Below are 15,170 nucleotides of genomic sequence, written 5' to 3'. Positions count from 1 at the left end.
TTGTTATGTTGGTCAGTCTCTAGTATTTGTTAGATGTTAATTGAATCAGTTGGAACCGGGGATGTATAGAGAACCATAAATATTATAAAACTCTTAATATAATATACTATTTTAATTAAACATCTGGAAATGAAATTCTTGGAACACAAAAATTTTATTCCCACGGGATAAAAACATGAGAGTCAAAATTTTACTCAAAAATTCTTTATATTAATTAAAATGTTAATTTATAAAATTCAAATTTCTCTTTGATTAAAAATAATTTCTAATATTAATTCACCCTATGTCTTAATTTTAATATAATTTATTTTGACATTTGAAAAAAAAATGATTATACATATATGATATTGTATTATTTTATAAAAAAAAATTAAAAAATGCCGATTTTATTTTTATGGCCATTTCTGGTTTTCTATTTCCGATTTTTGGTATCGTAAATTTTTACCATATTACAATTTATGTAACATTAAAAGGTATATAGAAATATACAATAAAGGTTGATTCATGCATCCAAATATTTAGGAAACATAAACTATAAATCAATCATTAAATATTAGATTTATAATTATCTGATTTATATAAATAAAAGATAGACTAATTTTTATCATTTATATGAGCCAAAATAGTTTTTATGCAATATTAAAATTTAATAAAATTTTATCCGTTAGATGGCGTTAGTTTCTCAAAAAATTAAAAATATTGTTTGAAAACAAGCGGTTTTTAATTTGGTTGCGTATATCATAGGGTTACAGGAATTCAGCTTAGTCCTGCATTTCACCGGGGTTTAATGAATTGACCATTGTTGATAAAAAGGGTTTAATAAAATTTGTTGAAATGCTGTAAATTAATTTACTTGGTTGTGTTTTCCCGTTAAATGAAATTTGATTAAGGATAATAAATCAACGTCGTAATAACTGTAAACCATTAAGAATTGTCTTATTATTTGTTAACGAGCTATGATTATACGGAAAAGAAGAAAAGTCATGGAATTAAGTTAAGCAATTAAAATGAATCAAAGTCTATCTAAAATTTATTCGAAAAGTCTTAGATTTATTACAAAAAAATTTAATCAAATTATGATCAAGGATATTGAGTGGCCAAGTTGCCCTGGGTAAAAAAAGCATTTGTTGATGCTAATACTGACATTTTTGCATTACTGTCTCTATATTTAGGCCACTGCTATTACCACGATCGGGCAGGGGGTTATGAGTCAATATCGTTGTTTGAATAAAATAGAAGTTTAAGGGGCTGGTGGAAGTGTTCTTTCTTCTCCATTTAATGGCCACTTCCAGGTTTACCCAGGTAGGAAATTTTGTAGCAAGGTTATTATAATCGGATGGCCTTCCTGCCACCAACCCCCTTTTCGGTGGTTTTTACACCCCGTCGAGGAGACCATGATCTTATTCTCTAGACCCAGACCACAAGGAACCTTTTAGACCTCCACTAGCAGCCACTAGACGTTGCCCCCCTCTCACCCACGATGAGGCTAAAGGTAGGATAACGGGTGGGGGTGGGTGGTTAAAACATAATTTAGAAGGGCAGGATGAGTAAAAATGTATCGGCATTGATAGTTGCACGACACAACATTTTGAAATATTATTAGATTTAAATGTGATCAAAGTTAAAACGCGCCTTAATACTAAAATTATATCATCTGGTATTAGATTAAGGAACAGACGAATGGCGGGAAAGAAAAGAATATATTTAGCCTTTTTAAGTATTTAATTCTTTCTTCAATCCTAAATTATAAAAAAAAACTAGCTTTCTAGAGGGCCCTAAAGTTGTAACATAGTGACATGGTTGGGTCGTTCGTAGGATAGGCTTGGATAATTCGAATCGAGCCCTTTCATAATATTTTACTTACGAATAATAGGAGCGAAAACTAGGCGTGATAAGGGAAACGGAATATTTATCCCAAATCAGTACGGTGGGCTTTGAGGATATTATAACTCGAATGTTTAAAGATAATGAAGATGGAAAACTGATTGGGTTGGATTCCTTTTTTTTTATATATAACAGCTGTTTTTAAAACAATCTAATATTTTTTTAAAACATATGAATTTGCATTACGAAGAGGCATAGATTAAATTAATTTTATTTTTAACAATCAATATTTTAGGTATAATTATAATTGATAAAAAAAATATATATATCATGATTCCGTCTGACACTGGGGTCCACTCCAACCAGCGTAACATTGGCACGCATAACCATCAAAAGCGGCATAACATCTGCAGATATTGTTCCCAAAGGATTCCAGACTTTTGTTATAATAATAAGGTATCTCCCAAAATTTATCGTAAATTTGCTCCGATTTAAGTAAGCTCTCGGAGTCTGTTACAGGTTGATTCAGGAATAAAGACTTGACGCATCTACCATTTCCTCCACAAACACAATCGCTGCAAGCTTTTTTTTAAAGGCATTTTTGGATGTTAACAAGAAAAATTCAATATAATATAAGTCAACTATTTTAAAACATTATCATTCATATTTGACTATCCTTCGTGACTAACCTAAAACTTGATATTCATATCTCTTAAAGGTATTTGAAATCAAAATAAAATTTAAAATTCCCCAATATATTATTTTTTAACATTGAAAAATGCTCAGGCCATTGATTGTTATCTTTTTTTCATCTAAAATTAATTATAGCTGCAAATGTAACTGTATATATATATATATATGTAAGAACATTTGATAAAATTTTACATATAGGTTATAAGAAGGAGAATAGAGAGTGTATAACATTTAATATTTTGAAAACTTACAATTAGCGTAACTCAGCATATTTCTAGCAATTGGACCCAGTGTATTTTTAATATATTGAACTAATAGCGAGCAATCACCGAAATCGCTATAATCTCCCCATAAAATCTATTAATAAAATTTAACCAAAATTTTTTTTTCTTTTAAGTTGTTTATTTGTGTATTTATTTTTTTTTGTCTATATAATGGCGGTGCCAGGTCAGGTATGGATAGTAACGATCCGATACCGGTAAAATTATGTAATCGGTTACAGATACAAAAGAAAAAGAGTCGCATCAATGTATCAAAATAGTCACCCTTTAGTAGAGTTATATAATCGAATTATAAAATGAGTTAATTTATTTGTTAAACTATTCCCGACGAACCAGCGTCTATCGCTTGTCCAATACTATTTTCCATATCAACTGGGGTTAGAAAGTTCGGAAAAGGTTCTTGAACGTAATGATAGCGAATATAAGGAAATATGGGGATATCGACATCACCCACGTAATCGCTAATTCGCTTCGCTTCGTTCATTCCTATAATAATTTATATTGGTTTAGCGGCATTTAAATAGTTTTGGGTTTAGCCCACCCGAAATCGGACCGGACGTACCCGATGGGGCACAAATAAAATCGAAAATTTGTTGACATAGTATCATAATGCCTTCTTTTTTTTATAAATGAATTCTTCGATTCTATAATCTTTATATGGCTACAATAAAAATGTTGAAAGAAAGAAATGAAAGAAAGAAAGAATAAAATAAAGAAAGAATGAAAGAGAAAAAAAAGAAATAAGATATATTTATTACTATAAAGATGCTCCCCTGAACAAATTTTTGTAAAAATTGAGATGGAACAATGTAATATTCAATAAACGGATTTTAACAGAATAAATCTCTGAAACTAATTGAAACTTTTTATAAAAAAAAATAATATTTAAATAATAGGTTTCATTTCAATTGTTATAAAATTCTTTATTTTCAGAAAAATGAAGAAATTTGACATTTAAAAAAAAATTTTCGATGATTTTTACGTATTTTATTTAGCGTTTTTTTATTATTGTAATATAAAAATTTGGATTTTATGATGGATAAATTGTATCTTTAATTTCCCAAAATACAACGTTACTTTTCAAGATATAAAGGGCTCGCATTTCGGTATCGGGTATATCGCGCGGATGCAAGTAACAATTTGGATACAACGCGAAACTGTTTTGATATAACCAATGAGCTCTCTCGTTCAGTATTTTGAGCTTTCCGTCGCAAAAATATCCGCTATTAGCTATTCTTTGATATGAATTGGATCATAATTTTATTATTCCATAATTTCTGCCTAGAAAATGATTTTCTTATTAAAGTTCGCGATGTGTTGCGGTGCGTAAGTAATAGTCAATCGTATTTAAATAAGATCGGCTCAAATGAAGGGTTATTCCTTCCTTCCTTCCTTCCTTCCTTCCTTCCTTCCTTCCTTCCTTCCTTCCTTCCTTCCTTCCTTCCTTCCTTCCTTCCTTCCTTCCTTCCTTCCTTCCTTCCTTCCTTCCTTCCTTCCTTCCTTCCTTCCTTCCTTCCTTCCTTCCTTCCTTCCTTCCTTCCTTCCTTCCTTCCTTCCTTCCTTCCTTCCTTCCTTCCTTCCTTCCTTCCTTCATATATTATAAATTACTTGGCGCAAAAAGGGTACATGTAGTATCCCCATTTGGCACGAGGTCGCAATTCTCTAAGCCTCTTAATGGTGTTTAGTATAAAAAGTTTGACAGCCATTTCGTAATCGATCCTCGCACCCGCGTTTATGAGACTGATATTCGTTATAGACGGGTTTTCACTTCTGTAATAAGCTATGGATGCATCCTTTTTTTGTTTTGTTTGTAAGAGTAAAATGTTAGGAAAATTTAGTTCTAATTTGAATCGTTAAAATTTGAATGAAAGAAAGAAAGTAGGAGCGAAAGAAAAGAAGAAAGAATGAAAGAAAGAAAGAAAGAAAGATGTAAAACAGATAATATATAAAAAAAACGTCTTTCGTTTTATTTTTCAAGGGTTAAAATACGAATAAAAAAACATGTTTAAAAAATTATTTTGTCAAAATTTAAAAACACCTCAAAAATGATATATTAAAATCTATAAAAAAAAAAATTAATTTTTAATTTGTAGAAGGATTGTTAAGAAAAATTTTTCCCCCACAAATTTTTGAATTTTATTTAAAATGATTGTGACCATTTATTTGCGTATTATTGAAGAAATAAAACAGAATAAAAAACAATAATGGATTTTTTCGTTTTTTTCCCGAAAAAAACGTTTTTTTTTCTCCCCCAAATTTTTAAATTTTATTTAAAATGATTGTGACCATTTATTTGCGTATTATTGATGAAATAAAACAGAATAAAAAACAATAATGGATTTTTTTTCGTTTTTTTTTATCACGAAGTTTTTTTTTAAAAAAAATATTAAAAAAGTAAAATGTGAGTTTTGATACAATTAAATCCATATCGCCTCTTCAGGAGTTGGGAAAGTGAAATAAATCAAATAACTCAACTAGAAAGTGTTACTTATCAAATACACTTAAAAACGATTTTAAATCGAATCGATAGGTTCGATTCGCTAAAGTCGGTTACGGTTCAACAGAGAGGTTCATTTAGCGATAACCGTTCCGCCACCGATCTCTAATAAATAGGATCGATTTTGTATCGATAATTTAGCGTGTGAGGGAGATACTCCGGATTTCTAATAATATTACATGATAAATTTTGTATATTCCATCGTTCATTAAACTCCACCAGGGTAGATATTTTTCGAAATCTATCACGGCAAATCCCTGAAACAATATTTTTTTTTTTAAAAAAAAAAAAAATTAAATATACAAAAGGTAATAATAAACTTGCGCCATTTTAAGTTAAGACACACTAAGCCATTAAAATAAGTTAAATATTAGGCTGGCGGGCGCACCGAGGGAGTTCATCAAGTGTCGGCTCTCGATTTGTGACGCATTTTTAAAAAAATGGCGATCTCAATATTTTCACCTTTGTGCCATCTATGAACAAAAAAAATATTCGAGCCATTTTTTTTTATCTGGGCTCAAATCTGGGCCGTTCAACAAACACTCACCGAATAATATTATATGAATATAAATAAACGTCAAAATTTGTATTCGGCACGAGTGATTCCAAGTCGCTCTCCACTTTAGCGAGATGCTTAGAAATATCGCTCTTCTGAGGGATTCCGCCGTTGACTTCGTCGGTTTTATTCGTGACAGTATTTGTGGTCAAACTAGGCCAAAGACCTAACTGGGAATCGTAGAATAGGGATATTAAGTTGCCTCTCCAGGTCTCGTTAGGATTTGCTTGTATACCATATGATGCCAAATTAAGGTCATTCTTGTACCTATTCAAAAATACATGGATTAAATTATTTTACTGAAGGAGGGAGGGAAGGGGGGGGGGGTGTTCTGTTTCCTACATTATGGAAGCGGTAAAAACGCGTAGCTGCATTTTTTGTATATGGATGCGATTACCTGCCACAAATTAAACTTAATATTAAGACTTAAAAATCTTTCATCCAATAGAAACTCTCGGGAGGTGTCATTCATATTTTCTAGTTAAATGTAGTAAAACATCATGTGGATGCCATATGATTAAGTTTGGGGAAAACTTAAATAGATTATTTTTTTATGATAAATAATTAAATTTAAGTAAATTTTTGTTCATTTTAAAAAAAAATAAATAATGAATATATACCCATTATTATCGGCAAATAATGCCAGAAGGGAAGGGGGAGTGGGGGGGGGATCATTTGAAAGGATTATACGCCGCCTTTCCCTGATTAATAGCAGTGTTTCAGAATTCAAAAATTATAATTCTTATTTAAAAGTGCAGAGTGCAAAATAAATTTTTAATTGTAAGAATTATAAATTATAAATCTTTGGGTAAATGAGGCGATAAAAATAAATTTCTTCAAATAGTTGGCCAGTAAGATTGTCTTACAGGAAGCATATTTGCCGCCATTTTTAAAAAATGGCGGCGCCGTTCAATCGCCATTAACAATTCCATTTTTTAATAATCCTATGCCTGAAGTTCTCTATTTTTTTGGAACTTTTCGTCACGTGACAGTCCTGTGGAGAGTTAGAATGCGTTTTAAAGATCAAAAAATATAATTTTGTTTTGATATAAAAATAGAAGAACATGTCCTAAATATAAATCTAGAAAATCTTAAAAACATATTTGATTTGGTTAAAAATTTTAAAAACTTTTGTGAAAGTTAATTTTTTTTTTTTGTGAAATTTTTTGAAACCAGGTTTAGGACACAGCGGCAAGTAAATATTTTTGTAATTTTCGTACAAATTATTTTCTTTTAAAACTGTTACATTAATAGCCAAACCGGAAGCTAAAGATATTTAATAGTAAAAAATAAAGGGAAGGAAAACTTTGCACATAGAGTTATTATATGTTACAATGTATATAGATACCTAATTTTGCAAATTTGTGTAGGAGAATTCCAAATGATTTGAAAAGCTCTCTCGGGGAAAATTCGGGGGGGAAATCTCGTCAGGATTAAGATTATTAAGGATACATACATTTTCGTGATAATAAATTTAGATTTGGAAGAAATAGGTTAATTTTACATTAATTTTAAATGAGTTTAAAATGAGATGAATATCTTTTTGATATAGTAAATAAACATCGAACGACATGGTTATATTTTAAACCTTGAATTTGATATATATATATATAACGAAATTAAATATATCTTTTTTTATAATGTTAAAATAAAAAAAAAACATTTCGTATCCCTATTTCTATTAACTTTATATACAAAAAAAAAATTTGTTACGTTAAATCTAAAGATTTTTTGAAAAGGCATAACATTTTTGCCAGTGGGAATAATTTGGCGCGCTTAAAACTCGTGTAAACATCAAAAGAAGCGCCATTCCACCAAGATTTTCCCCAAAAATCGAACACACTAATACTTATCATATATTTTATTATCTTATAAATTAAGTCTATTAATTGGCATGACGATAAGTGAAATAATTCTTTGAAAGATACAATTCTTGGAGTTGAAACTTTATGGATTCTTTATTTTTTTTTTATTTAGGAATCAATGGGAATATTTAATTTTGTAAAAATTTTTGCACTATTTTTTATAAATAAACGATATATATACTTTAACTTAGAGTTGTTAACCGTCTTGTTTTGAGCCTGTTTTTAAAAACGGCTAACTCACTACTTCATCTAGAAAAATATTAGCCAAGCCCTGAAGATTTTGCTCGTAGAAGGAAAAAAAGGTTCTTAGACATATATTATCGAAATCTTGTTTCTTAGGCATCCTTTTTCTGGCTAAAATAGAGAGTTAGCCATTTTTAAAAATGGGCTCAAAACGAGACATTTAACAACACTAATTTTAACCATCTGGAGCCCTGGTGGGGTCTATGAGTAAAAATGTGTTTATACTTGGAAATTTCTCTATCTCATTGCAGATTTTTTAAAAAAAAATAGTTTAATGATTTTGTATGGAATAGATGTGTTCAAAATTATCTATCGCTCTCATCCGGTAGTTTATGTAGTCATAACTGTTATTATGGCTTTAGCGGTGACAAAACACAACCATACCAAATAATTATCCGTTTTTTTATTTTATCTCTTTCTTATAAATTGTAAAGATTTTAATATTTATAGCCTGTCGTAACTATCGGGTATGACTTCCATTTTAAATTCAAATTTCGTCAATTCAACTCCATGGTATATAATGGAAATAAATACAAATTTTGAAATGCTTTATAAATTTCTGGAAAGAATAATTTATCGGGAGAAAAACTGCGAGATTGATATACACTATGGTATCACGTCAATTCGGTGAAGCGTCAGTTCGGAGCAGCATAGGCGTGGCGACAATTCAGCACGGCGTCAGTTTATCTCCTATCTAATACAGTTTCAATTTTATTAGTATAAAACAATAGGACCATCAAATAGGAGTCATGTTGAGGGTTGGATATCATCAAAAAAAATTTTTTCAAATTATATTTTTAGAAGTGAAGGAATTAACAAAAGGGAAGTCTCATGCTCTAGGAGGTAGGGGGAATTGGAAACCTCGGTGCTTGTCTAACTCCATTGCAAAGAATTTTACCAATCAAATTCGCTTCAATAACATGTATAATAAGATTTCCTAAGACTCTTTCAGTGTTTCGATAAAAATGGTGTTTGTGTAAAAGTCCATGGAAAGGCACCAGTTGCATCATCCACGGGAACAGATGCAAGAGTAAGAACATTTGTCTAATTTTTATTGACCACTCATTTCCTGGCATCTCTGTCCAAATAATTCGCTATTAACTCTCCATCTTGTATGTGTCTCCAAATCGATTGGGTCATAAGAAAAAAAAGTACCCTAATATAGTTATTTAATGGAATGAAAGAGTAAAGGAATTTATTTCCGCCTTCTTAAAATCAATCATTAACGATATAAGATTTATATTATTCTGTAACCTTTTTATCTCATCCCAAGATCCTTATACACGTAATCTGGATATTATTCGATAGTAGTACAAAAATTGTGGGCACTACCGCGTTTTAATAGGACATGGAGGCTCCAAAGTTGGTGAAAAATTGAGGGGGATTTTTTTTAACTTGCCATCTGCATACCAGTGACCGCTTTCCGCCATCGTAAGGCCTTGGGGGGGGGGGGGTGGCTAATTTTAAAATTCTTGGCAGTTCCGGTTGCATATGCTTGCTGTCATACTGAAGGAATGGCAATTCTGAACATGTTATTCTATAGTTATAGGATAAATCTAGATAATAGCCTCTCGTTGGCTAAGTAATGGAGAACCTATAAGCTATCTAGTAGAGGTGGGCGCGGGCCGTGAAATTACACGTGACCCATCGTGTCACGGTGGGTCATGGCGTGAGTGTGAAAAAATTATAAATTCCAAGGCGTGACTGGGCGTGGCGGGTCTTCACAAAATTTTCCCCGGGCGTAATCGGGAGTGAACATAAATTTCCCGTGAATCACGGAAATTTTAATTTTTAAAATTGTTTTTTATTTATAAATATAAATTTGCAATTTTATAATTATATTATATATTTTCTTATTTAATTTAGTTCTTTTTTAAAAAAAAAGAAAAATTTATGAAAACTAAAAATCTTCCGCATTTTATAAACAACATCCGGTAACATTTCGTTAGCTCTATTTTCATTTTATGTTTAGGTGTTTTTTATCGCGAGACTTTATGCTAAATTTTGCTTAAATTTTTTACAGAAAAGTCAGTTATATTTTATTAGTAAAGATCTTCAATCTTTAAATGCATCAGAAAGTGAAGGATTTTACAAGCCAGGCCAAAAGATAAATGTTGGTATTAATATGGATTCCATAGTATAACAAAATATAAAAGTTGTGAACCGGAAAACTCTCATGAATACTATAGGTCCAAAAATATACCATGAAATAAAATTTCAGATTAAAAGCATGATCAATAATAATTACTTCATAATCACTGATATTTGGACGGATGACTATAAAAATATAAGTTTTTTAACCATTAAAGTACTACGTACATATTATCATTAAAGATTTTACATTAAAAACATTTGTTTTGGCTACAAGGACAATGGATGAAAAAAAAGTCAATTTTAAAAGTGTAGTTAATTTTTTAGGAGAATATACAGAAGTAGAAAATTACTTAAATAAATGTATAGTTGTGAGTGATAACGGAGCAAATCTTATAAGTGCATTCAAAGGATGAAACGCTAGCATGTATATGCCATATAATAAAAAATATTATATTTATATTTTTATAACTGAAATAGCCTTAAATATAAATGGTGTAAAAAAATAGTACAATATTTCAAACAATCTACAGCTAATAGCAAACTAAGTCACACCCTTAAACAAGATTGAATAACGAGATGGAACTCTGTATATATCATGATATAGAGTTTTAAAATCATATTTTGAAACACAGGTGTATTTGTTTAGCAAGCAAGAATTAAATAGATTAGCCACAATTGATATCAGCATCATACGCGAGTTAGATAAATTTTTATCAATATTTAAAGAATGCTCGGATAATCTGAGAGCAGATTCTCGTCCCACAACAAATGCACTTTGTCTATGGAAACAAAAATTAGTAAAATTTTGTTAACCTTCTGAACGTGATACAATAATAATCAAAACCTTAAAATACAGAACAAGATTTCTTTTAAAAGATTATTATGCAGCCACTACATAAGGTAGGCTTAATTCTAGATCCGAATTTTAAAAGACTTAAGTTTTTAATAAAAGAAGAAAAGGATGATATATATAAAACAATCAAAAATGCTAAATGATATAAAATTAGATGATATGCATAAGTCGATGCCAACTATCATTTATAACTCCTAATTCATCCTACACTCATAAAAGACCTATATTCTAAATGAAAATATTAGAGAATTTCTAGATGATTCTGATGAAACATCAACATCACCGATGAAAGCTGTGAGGATGAACTTAAAAGATTCACATAAGTTAAATAACAAGACAATATTTTGAAGTTTTGGAAGCAGGAATATTCATTTGAGAAAATTATATAGTAAAGTTTTGTCAGCTTCAAGTTCGGCTTCTAGTGAAAAGGTTATTTTCTGTAGCAAATCTCTTATTAGAGGAAAGATGTACACAATTGTAATAAAAAAAAGATGGACTTTCTTCTTTTTCTTAATAATTTCGATTTATAGATTGTTTATTTTTTGTTTAGATATATAAATAGAAATGAATTCAAAAAAAGTGTAAAATTATATGCGAAAAATTTAAAAACACCGTGAATTTTCCGGCGTGAATCAAAATATTGCTTTTCGTGAGAGGGTGGGTCTGGTCGAAAATTTTTAGTGGTAAGCGTGAATTTTTTTTATTGCCATCGTGAGCTTAAGCCCGCGACCTCTAAGATGTAGCCCTCTGGATGGTACCGTTATTGATGTGATGGGTTGAAGGGCAGCATGAAGGGATGGGGAACCCCCTTGCTATTGCAACGCTTATAATTTTCTGAGGTGTATCAGTCACCTCAATAGCACGTTTTTTTAAATGTTATTTAAGCTTTCGGTTTTTAAGACCTCAATACCATCTCATACATGATCATGATTATTGTCTATATGAAGAATTACTTCTTCATTTAATGTATGGTATCGCTCTTTGCAACGGGCAGATCTACCTTCCAATAATTTATAAGAACTCTATGCATTTCCATATTGTTTTTTTTTTGATTTATCGTTCTCTCTTTCCTGGATATACACCCATCATGAACAAGTTGTTTTGACACACTTCCCATTTATAACATAATTTAAAGGTATTCTTAAAAATAGAAGTAAACTATAATATTGAAAACAAAATGATATACATGAAATAAGATTATTAATATTTGCCTTATAAAAGATTATAAATTATGGAAGGAAATTAAAAATATTAAAATTTTCTTACAAAGGTTAAAAAAATTTTAAGATTAAAAATAAAATTTTTGTATTTATTAATTTGTTGTCTAAAAAAAAATGGAGATTTATTGAGGAAAATAATGATTCGAATTCTTTATAAAATTATTGAACAAAATATTTTTTTTTGTTTGTCTAAAATTTGGCGGGGAAAAAAGTGGTGATTAAGATTTAACATAATTTTGGTTATTCATATTTATATTATTTTTCTAAACTTTTTATTTATTTTTATTAATTAATATTTATTGATAAATAATGAAATACTTAATTGTACGTTGATTTATTTTATAATAGAAAAATAGGGGTAAACTTAATTAGTTATTATATTGAAAGTTTTATATAAAGACCTTTAAACATGAGACTTGTTCCTTCCTTTATCAATAAATTAAATTATTTTTTAGAATATAGTAAGTGTTTACAAAAAAATATAAAAAATTTAATATTGTCAATTTATAAAATTAAAAATTTATTTTGAAAAAAAAATGAATGAAAACTCAGTCAAATAAAATATTCTTTTTTAAAAAATGTTATTAAACTAATTTACCTAAATATGATGGCGTTATATATTTAAAAAAAATTTTATTAAAAAAAATAATTAACGTTTATATAGCGTATATATATAAAAATTTTTTTTGTTTACTTGCATTGCTATACCATAAAGCAATGCAATAACTTTCAAAATAGCCATCGTATTTATCATGAATGTAGATAAAGAAAACTAAATAGAGGGGGGGGGGATTAAAATACTTAAAGATTAGTTTTAAAAATAAACCTTAATTATTTTTCTCAAAAAAAAAACAATTTAATATGGTTTAAAATCTTAGATAAATCAATATTAATAATATTAAAAATTTTTTTTGTTTAATTTTAAATAGTCATTTGGGTATTATCGAAATACCATAATGACAACAAAATAATATAGTACATAGCAACAATTAACAAACAATATTCTTTAACAGGCGAATTACTTTGTTTCATAATATTGTACATAGCCTTCCACCATGAGTTTTATGGTGATTCAGTATATTAAAATGAACCTTTAAATGTTTTAAGCGAGTAAATTCTGGTATATAATAAAATTTTTAAAATAATAAACGCCAACTTGCGGATTCAATATTATCGAAATTATGTAAATTAATATTTTATATTTCTCTTTTTTTTACTATTTCTTTACAAGGTTTAATAACCAACTTTTATTTCTTTTACTTTTTCAATATTTTATAAATATTGATATTGATAGAATAATTGTAAAGGTATCTTTATTTGACGTCAATGAAATAGTTGTCGCGATACCATCAATAAATTATTGTAGTATAATTTTTTTTATAACAATTGACGATTATTTCCTGAATTACGAAATTTTCATGTTGACATTCTTTAGGATCAAGATCCTATTAAATTTTATTTTTCCAAATAATTTCTATTTTATCATTATTATTATTATTTTAATAATTATAAATTTTATGATAAAACACTTAAAAAATATTAAAACAAAGTATATAAAAATATATAAAAATTACCAAAATAAAATATATATCTTATAAGTATCGAAGGATCTAAAAAGGAGCTTAATTTAATGATGAATATGTACCTAAAAAAAACGAGTAGCGTTGAAGTTTTTGTTCAAGAAATATGGATTCGCGATTTTCGTTTGTTATATTAAAAATTTTTTGGCATGTAGACTGAAAAATTGTCGTTGGTCGAAATGACTATTGGCTGAAATATAAATTTTTTTTTATATTTTACATATTTATTAATTTTTTTTATTCTCCCCGCTAGTATAAGAGGGTTTAAATGAATTAATGAGGGAAAGGAGGAGACGCAGGTTGCGTCCCCAAATAAGGGATTTCCCGTTGAACCCTGGGGTACAGGTTAAACCGTGGGGTCTGAAGCCGTCTTGTAATGAGGGGTTGGTTGGTTCGAGGATGTTGGGTAATTTAACCTTATTAAAAGCGTTATGGATGATTTTATTTATTGCTTTATGCCGAAGACGGCGACCTTGGCTGCGGGTGCAGTTTAGGCCGTTAAAAGTAATGAAATGGGGAATAGGTTTGCATGGTGTAACATGATTGTAAACAAAAATTATTTATTTATTTAATAATTAACAACGCGAAATGGGCTGTACTCAGATTTGATATTAACACAGGGACGTGAACTCTTCAACAAAAATAAAGGGTGCGGTCCGGGTTCGGTTACAGGAATGAAATTTAAGAAGGGGCCGGGTTCGGGGAATATAAAATGACTCAAAATAAGATATATATTTTTTTTTCATTCATTTATTATTATTATACTAAAAATTTAATGATGAAATAATTTATATTTTAAATGTTTTATTCAATCGCACAATCATAATATCTTCTAGTTATATATATATATATAATATATTTCTTTCTTTCTTTCTTTCTTTCTTTCTTTCTTTCTTTCTTTCTTTCTTTCTTTCTTTCTTTCTTTCTTTCTTTCTTTCTTTCTTTCTTTCTTTCTTTCTTTCTTTCTTTCTTTCTTTCTTTCTTTCTTTCTTTCTTTCTTTCTTTCTTTCTTTCTTTCTTTCTTTCTTTCTTTCTTTCTTTCTTTCTTTCTTTCTTTCTTTCTTTCTTTCTTTCTTTCTTTCTTTCTTTCTTTCTTTCTTTCTTTCTTTCTTTCTTTCTTTCTTTCTTTCTTTCTTTCTTTATATATATATATATATATATATATATATATATATATATATGTCGTCGTTGGGATTCGGAATCCGTGGGGATTCGGAATCTCTTGATTTTGGAATCCTTTACCGAGAGCGAAAAAAATTCGAAAGTCCGATTTTAACCGGAAATGCATTCTAGCATGGGTAGAGTACCCAAACTGTAAATTTCAAACAATTTTGCCACGAACTTTTAGAAACTACTTCTAATTTATAGTAATTTTTTATATGGATTTTTCATATAAATTCAAAAAAATGCAAAAAATGTCTATCGCTGAAATTGGCTGAAATTTATAGGGGGTAAATACTCTAC

At 29.1% G+C, this 15,170-nt stretch overlaps 1 protein-coding gene across 1 annotated transcript; it reads right to left on the bottom strand.

Moving 5' to 3' along the window:
• Positions 1-2,152: 2,152 nt before the first annotated feature.
• Positions 2,153-8,999, bottom strand: LOC135928169 (hyaluronidase-like). Its single transcript, XM_065464536.1, has 8 exons — positions 8,821-8,999; positions 5,872-6,118; positions 5,475-5,552; positions 4,407-4,591; positions 3,876-4,033; positions 3,118-3,284; positions 2,769-2,874; positions 2,153-2,406 (listed from the first exon to the last, which is right to left on the bottom strand). Exons 1-8 carry the CDS (start codon positions 8,997-8,999, stop codon positions 2,153-2,155), a joined length of 1,374 nt encoding a protein of 457 aa, XP_065320608.1.
• Between the last annotated feature and the right edge of the window lie 6,171 nt (positions 9,000-15,170).

The sequence above is a fragment of the Gordionus sp. m RMFG-2023 genome, chromosome 4 (genome assembly GCF_954871325.1).
Source record: "Gordionus sp. m RMFG-2023 chromosome 4, tfGorSpeb1-WG-v2, whole genome shotgun sequence".
NCBI classification, from domain to species: domain Eukaryota; kingdom Metazoa; phylum Nematomorpha; class Gordioida; order Chordodea; family Parachordodidae; genus Gordionus; species Gordionus sp. m RMFG-2023.
The sequence above is the reverse complement of the archived record's forward strand: the minus strand, read 5'-3'. Positions and strand labels throughout refer to the sequence as shown.

Excerpts from the sequence above, each read along its gene's own strand:
- LOC135928169 (XM_065464536.1), bottom strand. The coding sequence starts at position 8,999 with ATGTTCTTACTCTTGCATCTGTTCCCGTGGATGATGCAACTGGTGCCT. Across the intron at positions 5,553-5,871 it reads TGCCGAATACAAATTTTGAC|GGATTTGCCGTGATAGATTT; the intron begins GTTTATTTATAT and ends ATATTGTTTCAG. Across the intron at positions 4,592-5,474 it reads GAATATACAAAATTTATCAT|GATGCATCCATAGCTTATTA; the intron begins GTAATATTATTA and ends AAACAAAAAAAG.